General features: G+C 37.1%; 1 protein-coding gene across 1 annotated transcript; it reads right to left on the minus strand.

The window, feature by feature from the left end:
• Positions 1 to 3,493: 3,493 nt before the first annotated feature.
• On the minus strand, positions 3,494 to 5,563 carry LOC120137822 (caltractin). The gene is made up of 7 exons (XM_039153474.1): positions 5,442 to 5,563; positions 4,686 to 4,806; positions 4,574 to 4,610; positions 4,456 to 4,483; positions 4,171 to 4,323; positions 3,984 to 4,086; positions 3,494 to 3,687 (listed from the first exon to the last, which is right to left on the minus strand). The coding sequence occupies exons 1-7, from the start codon at positions 5,442 to 5,444 to the stop codon at positions 3,620 to 3,622; spliced, it is 513 nt and encodes a 170-aa protein (XP_039009405.1). The 5' UTR covers positions 5,445 to 5,563; the 3' UTR covers positions 3,494 to 3,619.
• Positions 5,564 to 15,213: the final 9,650 nt, after the last annotated feature.

The raw sequence follows: 15,213 nt of genomic DNA on the forward strand, positions 1-15,213 counted from the left end.
TTTTTAGGAAATAATTGTAATTTGATAAAGAAAATGCTGTAGCAGCTTCTCTCTTTCTGCTACACTTGTTGCTTCTAATTGTGAGTAGTATTTCTCTTTGGCAAAATGGTCGGTATAATGTAAGTGGTAACATAGAACCTATTGGATCTTAATAATAAGAAAATATTAATTTTTAAAGAATTTAGGTTCGAATAACTACACTTTCCAGACCTATCCATTATCAAAGAATCAATCAGTTATGCATGGAAGGGGCAGGATTCTAGTGCTGGGGGTGCAAAGGTTAGTTAGCAGCGGGTTTGTTCCTTGAAGTTCGAAGGTGGTTTGGGTCTCAAGGATGTTTCGTGTTGGAATAGGGCGTGTGCTGTGCAGCTTATTAGAGACTTACTTGCTGGTGAAGGTTCTCTTTAGGTGGCTTGGGTTCGTGCATATGTCCTGAAAGGGGACGACTTTTGGCATGTTGAGGGTAAGTGTAATGCTAGCTGGTTCTTGCGGAATCTGTCTAAACTGAGGGTAGAAGCTGCCTATTTTTGCTTCTGCTTTAAGCTTACATAATGTGAAGGCCGCCTGGATTTGGGGTGAAATTAGGACGAAGGGTCCTGTTGTTCCTTGGCAAAAGCTTGTCTGGTTTCCTTTGCATGTTCCTAAACATGTTATTATTGTTTGGCTTGCGATTCTGGACAGACTTAGTACTCAGGACAGACTTAGTACTCAGGACAGGTTGTTGAAAATGAATTTGGGGATTGATTATTCTTGTCCTACTTGTGGTTGTGTCCCTGGGTCGAGGGACCATTTGTTCTTTACATGTTCTCCATCTCGCTATGTCTCGGGTCGAGTTTTGCATTTTGTGGCTTACGGAGGGCTGTCCGTGATTGGAGTTTCGAGTTGGCTTGGGCATCTGCTGGCTTGAAAGATAAGTCATTGTTGGTGTTTATTCTGAAGCTTGCGAGGAATGCTCATATCTATTATATTTGGGAGGAAAGGAATTTTCGGATCTTTCGAGGTGAAACTCGTTCTGCTGAGGCTATTGTAAATATTATAAAGGATATTGTTAGAATTAAAGCTAGGAGGAAGAATATAGATTGCTTTGACTCTATGAATATTAGGTTATGTTTAAATATATAATTTTTTTTTTTGATAGAAACAACTAATTTTATTCAAAATATGAAATATCTCAAATTATAATAAAGATTTACAATCACAATAGTAAATTAAGCACATAACTAGGAAAATTTCCTATAATCATTGAAACAAAATTAGTAACTTAAGATCACATAAGGGTCATACAATGAAAGATTAAATCTAACCAATGAAATATTAAATCTAACCAAGAAACTCAAACAAAGATAAATATAAACAGATCTGATCGTATCGGCAAACAAACCACAAGGGGGGTCAAGCTATTGACAGACCACCGATAAATTGCAAATCAAACTCGAGCGACGTGGAAAGCTATCCATGAACGCAAATCAGGTATTCAAATTCAATCCGAGGGTTCAAAGCAGGGAAGATCACAAGATATCATATATGCACCATCTTGATCAGTCTTGACGATGTCAAATCAATCCTTAAAAAATAAAAATAAAAAAGTTGATCACAAGAAAATGTGCCATAAAGATCACAATGAAAGATTAAATCAACCCTTAGAAAAATCTTGATCACAAGAAAATGTGTTATAAAGATAAATAAAAACGTGTAACACAGACAGACTTATTAAAAATAAAAAAAATAAAAATAAAGATGTGATATAAAAAAGAAAAATAAAATAAAGAATATCGATGTTCGACAACCAACATTAAAATTAGTGTCGTCACCGATCAACAAAGACGAAAAAAAATATGAGAGACACACCAACAAAAAAATCTAAGTTTTTAAAACTAAATATATAATATTTTCAAAAATTATACATCGAAAAGAAAAATAGACATTAAGAAAATGGCATATAATAGAATTAATCACACTTTATGTTCATGCAACTATAAACTGTCACCACTTTCCGAGACATGGAATAATCAACTAGCAAATACTAGAGATCCCTCTTTTTATTTTGGTAATTGAGCTCCTAATTATTAACTATTCTTCACTCCAATCACTGAATAAATCATGTCGTCGTGACAAATATATTCCATTAGCACTTACCATGCCTATATGCGCAGAAATAAAGTAGGGTAAATTACAGGTTTAGTACCTTAACTATCAATTTTGATTTGTTTTATTATGTAAACTTTTATTTTTTTCAAAATCATATCTAAAGTTACTTTTTTTTGTTTCATTTTAATTCCCCTCTGATAGAAATTTTAGTTTTTTTTTCATTTTAGTCTCCGTTCACAATTTAACGTTAAGTTTTGAAAAAAATTGAAAGTTTATGTACTAAAACGGATCAAAACTGATAGTTTAGGTACTAAACGCGTTAAGATTTTAACGGAGTGATACTAAAATAAAATAAAAACTAAATATTAGATATAGTTTTAAAAAAATTAAAAATTTAGTTAGATACTAAAATAGATCAAACCTTATATTTTAGGTACTAAATGCGTAGTTTACCCAATAAAATATATATATCATCATAGGCATGACATGATATCAAATGATAAGGATTAGGACGAACAAATATATGTTGATCAGTTCAAAAATGGATCGATTCTAAAAGCAATTAAATTATTTTGGACAACACACATGATAAAAGTATAGGAAGGTGAAATAATTTATTTTGTACACTAAATTAAATTTTTTTAGAAGTTGAAATATTAATTAATTTTTTATGAAATTAGGGATGGTCAAAATATTCGAACCCCGACCGGACTCGACCCGTCCCGATCCTATAGGGGCAATTTTTTTTGAAATTTTGGGGTTTGGGGCAGGACAGGGCAAGTTATATAGTAGGTAGGTTCGGGGTGGGGCAAGGCCGGTTTTAAGGTGACCCGACCCGGTTTTATATGTATTTAAGATTTTTAATATTTTTATTTTTATAATGTTAAAATATATTATTTTAATAATATAAATAATTATAAATATATTAATATAAAATATATTATTTTAATTATTTTAAAATATTGATATAATCGGATCGGATCGGGGTCGAGATTTTAGTTTAAAAATCGGGACGGGAGTAAAGCTAAAAGTTATCGGGACAGGATCATGTATAGACAATGTATTTTCGGGTCGGGGTCGGGGGCAACCAAAAAACCGACCCGCCCACCCGTTCCCATCCCTAGATGAAATCTTGAATAAGATATAATTATTTCAGGATTGAAATGTCTTATGTACAAATCGACTTTCAGTTGTCCTTCTAACGCATTTCGATAGTCATTATATAATTAAATTCAGAATTTAAGTCATTATATAAATAAATTCAGATTTTAATAGAACTATGAAAATTCAATTTCAAAATTTTCAAACCTGCTGCCATCCCTATATAATCGTCACTGGTCATCCGCCCAAACAATGCCAACAAGATACTGATACAAATTACTCAAAACATAATAGAGAATAACACGGTTAAAAGTCATGACCAATTATATTCAAACCTACTATATAAATCCATGCACATGTTTTTAATTTATTTATACAATATGCCACAGCTGCAGCTATTGAACGCTCCCTCCAGCCGTACGTCGAACCTCTAATATCCGCCATAAGAAGTTCTCTTCATCATCCTCGTGAACTCTTCGATACCTACCTCCCCATCATCTGCATTCACCAATCGGACATTGATTAAAATGTTTGCTTCGGCGTAGATGAAGCTTAACAAGTTTATGTAAAGAAAAGCAGGCTGGCATTATTTCAAGGGCAGTTTCCCCAGTGAAATGGGTTACTGACTTAACTGACCGACCCCGAAGTCAAATTGGTTCAGTTTAGCCAGTTTGGCCTTGTTCGGTTTGGAGGTTATGTTTAGGGTAAAGTCAGTCTATCAACTAGAACAAATTTGTAAAAGCAAAACAATCATAGAGCACTTTGTCAAGATTCAAGAAGAAAGGTTAGCTTACGATCTCGGTCAGCTTCTTCGATCATGTCTTGAATATCCTTGTCGGAGAAGTGTTCACCAAGCTCCTTTGCAATGCGTTTAACATCTTCAGGAGATATCTTTCCCTGAATTCAAATGAAGAATCAATCTTTCCACCAAAACAGCTAACATAATTCAATCTAAATAAACAGATAAAAACAGATCTTTACATTGTTATCATGATCGATGATTTGGAATGCTTTCATAAGCTCCTCTTTACTGTCCCTCTCGCCAATCTTGGCAGTCATCATGTGCACAAATTCATCGAAATCAATGGCACCACTGCCATCCTTGTCAACATCCGCAATCATTTGATTGATTTGCTGGTGTGAAACATCATATCAGAACATAAGGATCCCAAGGAAATCGATTTCATATGCTAACTATTACATCATTTAAGAAACGAAAAGGAAATCAAACATTCAACCAGCAGCATTCTTTGTTACAAAACTTACCTCTTCTGTCATTTCAAAACCGAGAGCCCTGTAATGCTAAAACTTTCAGTTTCAATGCGTTGATATGAATTAAAAATGCTCTTTACAAACAGGAAACATCAGACATTAATACCCATACCTCATAGCAACATTAAGCTCTTTGGCATCAATGGTACCTGGCCAACAAATTCAAACTTATAATTAAGTAAAAATACCGAAAACATATCAGTATTACTTTAGTCATTCCATACCTGATCCATCAGTGTCAAACAGTTCAAAAGCTTCCTTAATCTCCTGCCTCTTCTGTTGGCTTAATCCATGGTGTCTTCCCTTCTGCTTGTCTTTCCTCGACGGTCCTCTGTAAAGACTAGCCTGATCTAACATTTATTAAAGAGTTAATCAAGACCAATTCTAGTTCCAAAAATGTTTTACTACATCATTCTCTTACTCGTATTCGGGTATGAGTGTCAGATAGTATTGCAAGTCCAACCCCGTTTTTTTTCACTATGTATTTGGAAGATTGTGTCCAAAAATATGTTGGACAGAAGCATCAGAAACTGACACTTAAGCAAATTGAAGATCCAGATCCGGAAAAACATAGAGATTTGCAAATTCAGCAAGCCAAAGACAAAAACACTGAAAATGTTAAGCACCAAACTGTTCAAGTTAAAGAATTATTCAAATCAAAGGGTTTCCAGAGACATTAATGAAAAAGTTTTTTTTTTTTTATTTCCAGTTCCTGCTAATGCGCCACACATCTCATCCATTTTATCATTATTATGAACGCAAAATTTCACAATTTATCCCAAATAAAATCTACGAAACAGTAGAAACTAAAATAAACGTCGAATGCTATTCAATTTAAAGCAAAGATGAACACGAAGATTCAGAAAATATCAGAATCCCTAATCATTAGCAATAGTAAAGAAGAAAAAGAACAAACAGAAGTATACTTATTGAACAGAACGAAATAAATTGAATCTTAGAGATTAATGCGAAGAACATACCATTGATTACTGAGGTGAGATCGAAAACTAGTTCAAGAAGAGTCCCCGAAACCTGGAAAGAAAAACAATTGAAAGGACTTGATTTGAAGATTTTAGCTGTACCAAAATGAATCTTTCGGTTATTTGATCTTCTGTTGACTCCATGAATAGGCCCATTCTAAACTGCTATGACCTAATAATGGGCTTCATTGTCCCTTTATAAATAAACTAGTTTTTTGCTCTTTCGCATTTTAGGGATTGGGTTTAACGAGCTAGCATTATGAATCTTTTAGGGTAAACTACATATATAATCATTGAGGTAAAAGTACGTTCTTTCTTTCAACACTGAAGTTTTAAAAGTAATAATTTCATCACCAATGTTATTGTTTTATGACAAATCGGTCACTTGACCTTTAACAATTGTTATTGGATAATAAATGATAATTGAAAAACCAAAACATAAATGAAATAACAAATGAGTGACTAAATAGATAATTTATGTGGACTTCTCAATTTTGGGTTCTGAATTGGTGCCCCTCCTGTCAGGCTCAGTTTAGCACGACTCATCTTAATTATCGTATCTATAGTGACATTTAGTCTCCTTTTAATAAGTTAAATATTTAATCTCTCAATCATCCCGTTATAGATGATCCTTCATTCATTATATTATATAGATAATGGAGTGGGTCAATTTAATCAAAGTCTAATTTATGAAGTAAGCAAGCATTGATGAAGTTTTTTCCCACCAAAATCTAGTGTTTTCCTTTTAAAATGGTTGGCAAAGTTAATTAAGAAATGAGTGGCAAATAATGGTCGCCGGAACAAGATCCATCATCATTTCCCCTTTTTTTCTCTTACATGTATACGCTTTGGATGTCAAGATGTTGTGTTAGTGGGTTCTTCCTTGCTGTCAATGTTTGTTCCCTTTCACAGCTAAATCCCACTTATGGTGATTTGTAATTTTGGCTTACGTGGGGGCATAAATGAGAGGCTGTCAAATGTTAGGGGTTAAAATTGATCATGCCAAAGTGTTCTTTTTCATGATGGTTCACAAGTAGAGATGATACGAGAAGCCGACAACTCTTCTTTTGGGCCTGAAAATATGTTTTTTTTCATAAATGCTTTCTTTTCGGTTTAAATGTGTTGGGGTCCCTTAACTATTCTAAATTTAAAATTTTGTTCATATACGTTTTTATGAAATTAAGTCCCTATATTATTTCTTGATTTGAAAATCTTGCTTATCTCCCTAAACCTCTGTTTAATTTTAATGCTAATTATAGACATGAAAGCTATAAAAAGGTAAAATAACTTTTCAGTCCCTACTTTTACCGTCTTAATCAAGGGAATATATTTTAAATTATGAAATAGTATAAATACCTTTAATATATTTAAACATTTTTTCATGCAACGTAAACAGTTTATGTTTAGTGGTAAAATTATTCTCTTGGACTATGTATTTTTAATCCTTGTACATTTTAGATTTTAAAATTTTGATCCTAACCCAATTTGAGGTTGTTAAATTGAATTCCACTATCAATGCATGTACCATACATAAGTTGCAAATTTAGTTCCTGTTATTCAATTCATGTATCATTTGGGTTAAAGTAAAAACTTTAAAAGTCGAAAAGTGTAGGAACTAAAATTAACTAATTAGAGTATAAGAACTAAATCCACAAATCAAGTATAGTAAAGGGACTACAACAGAATTTGGCCTATTCATTGCTATTGGTCAAAGTTATGTCTAATAATTTTTTTTATCAAAGTTAAATTGGAGTCCCATGCCATACTGTTCACATATGTTGTAATTCGATAATTTTGTAAAATTTAGTACTAAAAATTCTGGAATCAAATTTAGGGTTAATGATGAGAACATACAAAGTGGAAATTAAATGTCAAAAGGAAAAGTGTCAATTATGTGATTCTTTTGGTCGAAGATCAGATTTATTTCAAAGCCTTAATTCAGATTGCGGTCTGGGCGAATTATTTATGGCCGATGTTAATTCTAGTGGCGAACGACTTTGTTCGGAATCCGGAAGCTATTGTTCGTGACGTGTGCTAATGGCGATTCATGATGTATCGTTCTGGATACTGGACATCGTTGTTCCTGGTTCTGGTTTTATTCTGTTTTGGATTTCCATAATAGTGTTTCTGGTTTTTTGGCTTTATGCGTATTCTGGTTCCAATTGGCTTATTTGTTTGGCATGGTTCACAGTCAAAATTAGTTGAATATCTGGGATGGTTGTTTTGTTGTATGTGTTTTGTTTGGGGATTATCCCTTGCTTTTGTCGTCCAGTGATGTTGTGTTGTAGTGTGTTCATGTTCTATAACACCCCATTGTTTCACTCTTTTTCCTTCTGAAGACACCAAATTTTATCCTTTAACATTATATAATACATTTACATTATAATTTATATACATATATATATATATATATATATTACATATGGTGCATACATATTTACACACAAATCTGTTACATTTGCAGGCCTGTTACACGAGGCCCAGCTGTACACAACCCAAACGTAGGAGTCCAAACGTGTGGGGTTTTCAGAAACCCTAAACATATGCTCTCAAACCCTAGCCTCGTCAGCGCCGCTTCAGCTACCTTTTCACGCGGCCAACACCGAGTTTCACGGCAAGACCCCCATCACCGCACGTCTCGCCTTCAACGACCGGGACTCTCGGCCACACAAAGAAATAAGCAACAACAACCAACATCAGTGTTTTACTTTAATTTAAACTCTAAAAATAGCCATTTTTTTGGGCTATAAATATTATGTAAAGCACACAAGTTTAGACACAGAGAGATTACTACGAATACACACAGAAAGTCACCATAGCAATCACAAAGAAAGTCAGAACACTTGTACAACATTTCGAAACAAGAAATAAAAGCGAGGTATATTAGTTGTTTACCTTTTCGTTCGCTTGATCCTTTGCACGTCAAATTTATCGTCCATCGTGTTGTTTTGAGTTGAAAGTAAAAAATCTTTTGGCCGATGAAAAGGTGTTTTCGTTCGAGATCGTTTGTATAGATCTACGAAAACCCGAGGCCTTTTTTTTGAAAAAACAACTTGATTTTCAAAACGAGGAGAAGAAAAGCATTCGGAAAAGCAAAAAAAAAAAAAAATCTTTTGGCCGATGAAAAGGTGTTTTCGTTCGAGATCGTTTGTATAGATCTACGAAAACCCGAGGCCTTTTTTTTGAAAAACCAACTTGATTTTCAAAACGAGGAGAAGAAAAGCATTCAGAAAAGTAAAAAATCTTTTGATTTTGCCGCCGATGAACGGCGGCCGTCGCCGTTCAACGGCGGCGGTGAGGCGGCGTAGGGCGGTCGGTTTCTGGATTCTTGAAGAATCCGGCCGTGTTCTTATTTTTTGAAGAACACTTGAGAGTGTTTTTCAGAGAGGGGGAGGAGAGCTTTGATTTGGGAGGAGAGAAATGAAACTAAAAAAAAATGTTTGAATCATATATTAAACCCGTTCCAGCTTATGCCCGACTCGATGAACCTCGGACCCGTGTGTTTTTGCAAGAAGCGAGAGATTTGCGATTTGGTTCTCCAGTTTCAAAAACATTAATTTGGTCCTGAATCGATTATCGAACCTGAAATCCTTGTAAATTGACCCTTGAGTTATTTTGTTTTCAATTAATCCCTACTATTATTATACTATATTTTCATTATATTATATTTTACTCCCTTATTATATATATGCGTTTTGGTTCTCCAGTTTCAAAAACGTTTAATTTGGTCCTCTGAATCGATTATTGAACCTGAAATCCTTGTAAATTGACCCTTGAGTTATTTCATTCTCAATTTAATCCCTACTATTATTATACCATATTTTCATTATTATTATATTTTACTCCCTTATTTATATAATATCTTGTATTTTTATTTTATTTTATTATATTTTTATATATATATACCCATATATATATATATATACATAACCATAATTATTTTTATTATTTTAAGTATTATTGATGGCGTATAAATGTATTTTTTTTCTTTTATATTATATGTATATTCTTTTTTCATTTACTTTATTTTTTTATTCTGTTGCGTTTCCTTTGTATTTAACACATGTTTTATTTGTATTCCTTTGTTTTTATATAGTTTTCATTCTTTGTTGTATGTTTTTTTTGCTCTTCATGCATATATGTATATATACATTTATTAGTATTTTTTTTCTTCTTTCCTTTATCTATCTTATTATCATTAGTTTATTTGTATTGTCTCCTCTTATTTGTATCATTGGTTTTGTGGTTGTTATATCTTATTTATTTTCACCCCTCCAAACGTAACGTTTTTCTTAATGGTCTTCATTCAATTAATCAAGGGTAAGTAATTTTGGATCGTTATTTTACCTTTTTAATTTAGATTTATAACTTTCTTAATTAAAGACAACTGGAAATTATGTAGTACGAAAGGGCAGTCAAGGGTGCTAACCCTTCCTTGACTGTAACCGACTCCCGAATCCGACACATCTTGGTAAGACGCAGATCAGGTAAGAAATAAGGTATCCGATCTACCTATTTATTTTTAAATAAATGATCGGTGGCGACTCCAATCCACATTTTTCAAGTCGAAGCCCAATCCCGGGCCCAACCGAAAGACGGTTACGACAGCTTGGCGACTCCGCTGGGGACACAGGTAAGTGAGTCAGGCTAAGGTAATTTCCAGTTGTCTTTTTAACGAAAAGGGTAAGTTTAAATTTTAAGGTAATATTTCGATCCTTTTTACTCACTTTTGATTATATTTTCGAGTAAATAGTTGGACTAATCGTTTTCTCATGATTTCAGCCTTCAAAGTTTTTTTTTCATCAAAGGCTCTATATCCGAGCTCCAAACCCTATTTTAAGTGGGGGTGAAAGCGACGCCTTCGTGTGAATTTATTCACCGTGCGGGCCTAGCAAGTAGCCTTCGGGATTCATATACCTTATGTCTTCGTGTGAATTTATTCACCGTGCTGGCATAAGGGAATGTGTCCCCTCGAGTTTAACTTAGTCCACACAAGCTTGTGATGGGTTTAGGACTAAGGGTCTGGCAAGCCCAAGGGGGCACCAACAAGGAGAACTCGGGTACCGTTTAAAACCTAAACCGGGAGACCATGAAGAATTAGAGCCTACCCCGAAACCACGTTCCAAAACTTAGGATATTTTACCCTAACCATGTTTTTTTGCGCTTTTTCCTTCCGTCTTTGTTTATTTGTATTTTTATTTACTAACGTTTTGCCCTGTGTTTGTTTTCTAGCATTTGCATCATTACAAGAGGCTATTGATCCCTAAAAAGCGTTTGTTATACACAAAATAATTCGAATTAATGGACAAAGGTGTTGTAATACAAGAGATTGAAAACGCTGAGGCACGACTATGGTCCGAGAAGGCTCAGAAAGAGAAGGGAGACAGTCTTCAGGGAAACTATGTGTCAGAACTGGTTAGTTATGCCGCTGTCAGCCTGAAACAGAATAATGTCCAAGAGCTGCGAAACATCTGGGACAGTTGGAAGAATGACAGAAAGCAGAAGTTCAGCCAACGATATGGTGATATCGCCCTCTTGCTCCATGTCAAGACTGATGAGCCCTTACTCCGAGCATTAATTCAATTCTGGAACCCGGGATATAGTTGTTTCACCTTTAACCAGGAAGACATGGTGCCCACTATCGAAGAGTATACTACCCTATTGCACTGTGAAAGCATCAAACTAGAGAGGGCATATATTAAACATATCAAGAGTCAGCCCTTCAAGAACGGACTGGCCAAGATTGCAGGGGTTGATGAAAAGTGGGTGACTGATCGACTCCGGCACAAAGGTAGCGGGGAAGGAATTGAGTGGATCCATATAAAGCAACTAATGAAAAACCACCCTGATGAGTGGAAGACTATAGACCTTTTTGCACTGGGTCTGTACGGTTTAATCATATTTCCGAAGGCTTTGGGGTGCATTGACGCTGCCGTGTTGGAATTATTTGAGCAACTTTCTAAACGAGTTAACCCAGCACCAGCCATCTTGGCCGAGACCTTTCGATCCCTCAATCATTGCCGAAGAACTGGCGGAGGAAGATTTTCCGGGTGTATTCAACTCCTTCAGGTCTGGATTCACAGCCACTTCTGGAAGACTAACGGGGTTGCCTACCGCCGTTTCAGCACCACCTATTCACCTCTAGGTGAATTCATCACCTTGAAATGGCATGAAGGCGCTTCGAAAGAAAAATGGATGAAGGTCTTTACGCATCTTCAGGACCGGGATATTGTCTGGAGAGCCCCCTGGCTATTTCTCAGTGATGTTCTTTTCCGATGTGGTGACTATGACACTGTGACCTTACTTGGACTTTGGGGAGCAGTCGGGTATGCTCCGCTATTAGCACTTAGACAGTATGGAGCGCGTCAGTTTGTCCCAGCAACATGCGGGTTAGCTAGGTCAGAATTTGAGTATCATGGCGACAGCTATAAAAAGATGATCAAAGAAGCAGCCGATTCGTGGAGGAAAGTATTCCGGATGGATGTTGTAGCTGCCAGAAGCATGCTCACTCCGGATTATGTGGAGTGGCGAAGATTAAGAAAGAATGACAACATCCCTGTGCCAAACTGTGATGACACCCGAACCATGGAAGAACATCTCAGGCATGTCCCTTCTGAACTCGAGATAGCCAAGACGAATTTGAAGCCGTGAATAATGAGCTGAAGCAAAGGATAAAAGAACTTGAAGCTGAACGTTATCAGTGGAAGCTTGATGCTGACTCTCAAAAAGATCGGGCAGAAAAATTGGAAAGAGAACAAAAAAGAGTCTGTTTTGAGCTCGAAGACTTGAGAAAGGGGTATCAAGATAAGGTCAAGGATAACTCCAAGTTGAAGGTAACCTCTGAATACTGGAAAGACGAGGCTCATAGCCTGAAAAGGAAGTTTGAAGGGCCTGATGAGAAAGCTTGGAAGGAACAGATGAAGACTGCCCAAAGACGCTTGGCAGATAGTCAATATCAGAACCAGCGCTGAGAGTTCGGGTAGCTGACTTAGAAAACAACATGAGAAAGATAGCAAGACAATAGCTGAGTTAGAGGCTATTGTAGATGGGTTCAAGAGGCAAGCAAACGAGCTTCAGATTGTGCCTTTCGACGGAGGATTACAATGGCGTTTCCGTTGGGAACAAGCACAGCGAAGGGTGAGGGCCGAGACGCAACCATCCGAGATTTCCTGGATCAAGTGCAAAAAGCAGCCCGTCATCTTCACGGCCTAGCAAGGGAAGGGGTGTGGTTCGACAAGGCATTCAACAGGACAGATGAAGGCAGAAGACTTGTCAACCTACTGGAAGATGTTCGGGGTCTAGAGGATTAGTCCAAATGTACCTTTAATCTGTTTTATGTCTCTTAAAAGATAAGACATTTTGTCTGAACAAGGGTTATTTATAATAATGAACACTTTTCTGGATCAATGCCTCCAATTGCATACATCATGCATTGTCTTTCTGCATTTATATTTTATGTTTGTCTATTTTATGTTTTTTCCATGTTTTTACATTCGTATTAACTAACAGAACATGTCTCAGACACCGAGCTTACCACTACAAGCGTCAGATACACATCACCCGCACAATACTCGAGCAAAAAAGAGACAAATGGAAGCCAGAATGGAGAAGATCGAAGAGCACATGGCAAGACTTCAAAAGGAACTAGAAGATAAGATGGCTCAAAAAGGGAAAGTACTCTTGAGTCCATCAAGAAAAATCAGGAGTCCTTGGTTGACCAAATCGTAGCCAAGTTGTCGGGTTTACAGCAAGCTAGTGCATCAGGGGGCATTTCTTCCGAGGGAGTGGCCATACCACCAACCCCGCAAGTGGTTATCTCACCCGGAATATTACCGGGGACGCATCTGCTACTAAAGGGAAAGCCGCACTACCCGGGGACTCATTCGTACCAAAGCGAAAGTTGCACCTGCTGTAAAGATACAAACTTCTACAATCATCCCTGATGATCATCCAGATGATTATCATGTCCCAGACTTTGATGAGGAAGATAAAGCCAAAAAGATGGAAGAAAAGATAAAGTATTAGAGATCAAATAAAGATGGTCCAGGGAGACCATGATTATTATGGGGTGGACGCAATGGAGTTGAGCCTAGTTCCAGACTTGGTGCTTCCACCAAAGTTTAAAATTCCTGAGTTTGAGAAGTTCGACGGGAACAGTTGCCCTTCAGCCCATATCACTATGTTCTGTCGAAAGATGACAGGATATGGCGAGAATGACCAACTCCTGATTCATTGTTTTCAAGAGAGCCTGTCCGGTTCAGCTATTCGGTGGTACAACCAGCTTAGCCGAACTCATATCAAGGCGTGGAAAGACTTAGCCAAGTCTTTCTTGGAGCAGTATAAGCATATCAACGATATCAGACCAGACCGGGTCATGTTGCAAAGCCTAGAGAAGAAACACAATGAGAGTTTCCGACAGTACGCACAAAGGTGGAGGGATTTATCTGTGCAAGTTCATCCGCCCTTGGATGAAAAGGAAACAAGAAAGCTGTTTGTACAGACCTTGAAAGCACCTTACTTCGGGCACTTGGTAGCAATCACGTCGGGAAGTTCTCAGATTTGGTCATGCCGGTGAATGATCGAGTTGGCCATTAAACAAGGAAGATTGAGGGAGGAGACTATAGTAAAAAACTCCCATGAAGAACAAAGAGCGAGAGATCAACAATGTAAACACCTACAGTGTCAGCAAGGGAGTTACGATCTCAAGCTCAAATTCCACAGCAGCTGTCCATCCGATACTTCTAGACAGAAGAACAGAGAGAAAGAAGAGAAAGGGAAAGGGAGCAGTTTGACCCCATTCCCATGACGTATAAAGAAGTACCAACAGCTCTTCGACACTCATGCAGTGTCGCCTTATCCTATGAATCCAATAAATCCCCCTTACCCGAAATGGTATGACGAGCGCTCACTGCGAATACCATGGCGGTGTGCAGGGGCATTCGATTGAAAGTTGTCTCGCATTAAGAGACTTGTGCAAAGAATGAATGAAACAAGAATTGGATCACTTTCAACTCCGGAGCACCAAATGTCGCCCAGAATCCCTTGCCCAATCATCAGGAGACAGGATCAATGCCATTACCACTGAAAGGGGAAGGAGAATTAAATCAAGTGTTTCGGAAATCAAATCTCCTTTGGCTTGGGTATGGAGCCAAATGGTAAAGGCAGGATTTCTTGCACCATATCAGACACGATAAAAAATGAAGATGGTAACCATTGTTGTTACCACAACAAAGAAGGGCAAAGTGCAAGATTGCCAGAGTTCAATTGTTAGTCCAGCTCAGATGGATCGAAAGGAGTTGGAATTTTACGAAGAAATTCAAATTCTTGGGAAGCAGATGTTTGTGCCACGGAGAATCATCAGATAGAAAATTTGGTAGGGGTAGCCCTTTGATAATTACCCTAAGGTAAGCATGACAGTGACAACACCAGCCAAGGTGGTAATCTCCGCACCGCGGCCTTTTCATATAAGGACATCGGCAAGTGCCATGGAAGTACGAGTGTCAGGTGAGCACTTCCGGAGGAGGTAATAGTAAAGTGGGGCAAAACCACTGGAGCCGTTTCAAGAAGAGTGCTAGTCAATGAACCTATAAAGGAGGAAGAAGCTAAAGAGTTCCTCAAGATCTTGAAGCACAGCGAGTACAACATTGTAGAACGGCTCCACAACTACCTACACGTACTTCAATGCTAGCACTATTTTAAGCTCGGAAGCACACCGAGAAGCATTGTGAATGTCCTTAACAAACGTTCGTGCCACAAGACATACCAGCAGCAA

Source organism: Hibiscus syriacus, unplaced genomic scaffold (genome assembly GCF_006381635.1).
Source record: "Hibiscus syriacus cultivar Baekdansim isolate YM2019G1 unplaced genomic scaffold, ASM638163v2 tig00110676_pilon, whole genome shotgun sequence".
NCBI classification, from domain to species: Eukaryota; Viridiplantae; Streptophyta; class Magnoliopsida; order Malvales; family Malvaceae; genus Hibiscus; species Hibiscus syriacus.

Excerpts from the sequence above, each read along its gene's own strand:
- LOC120137822 (XM_039153474.1), bottom strand. Across the intron at positions 4,484-4,573 it reads GAGCTTAATGTTGCTATGAG|GGCTCTCGGTTTTGAAATGA; the intron begins GTATGGGTATTA and ends TTAGCATTACAG. Across the intron at positions 4,087-4,170 it reads TCATCGATCATGATAACAAT|GGAAAGATATCTCCTGAAGA; the intron begins GTAAAGATCTGT and ends ATTTGAATTCAG.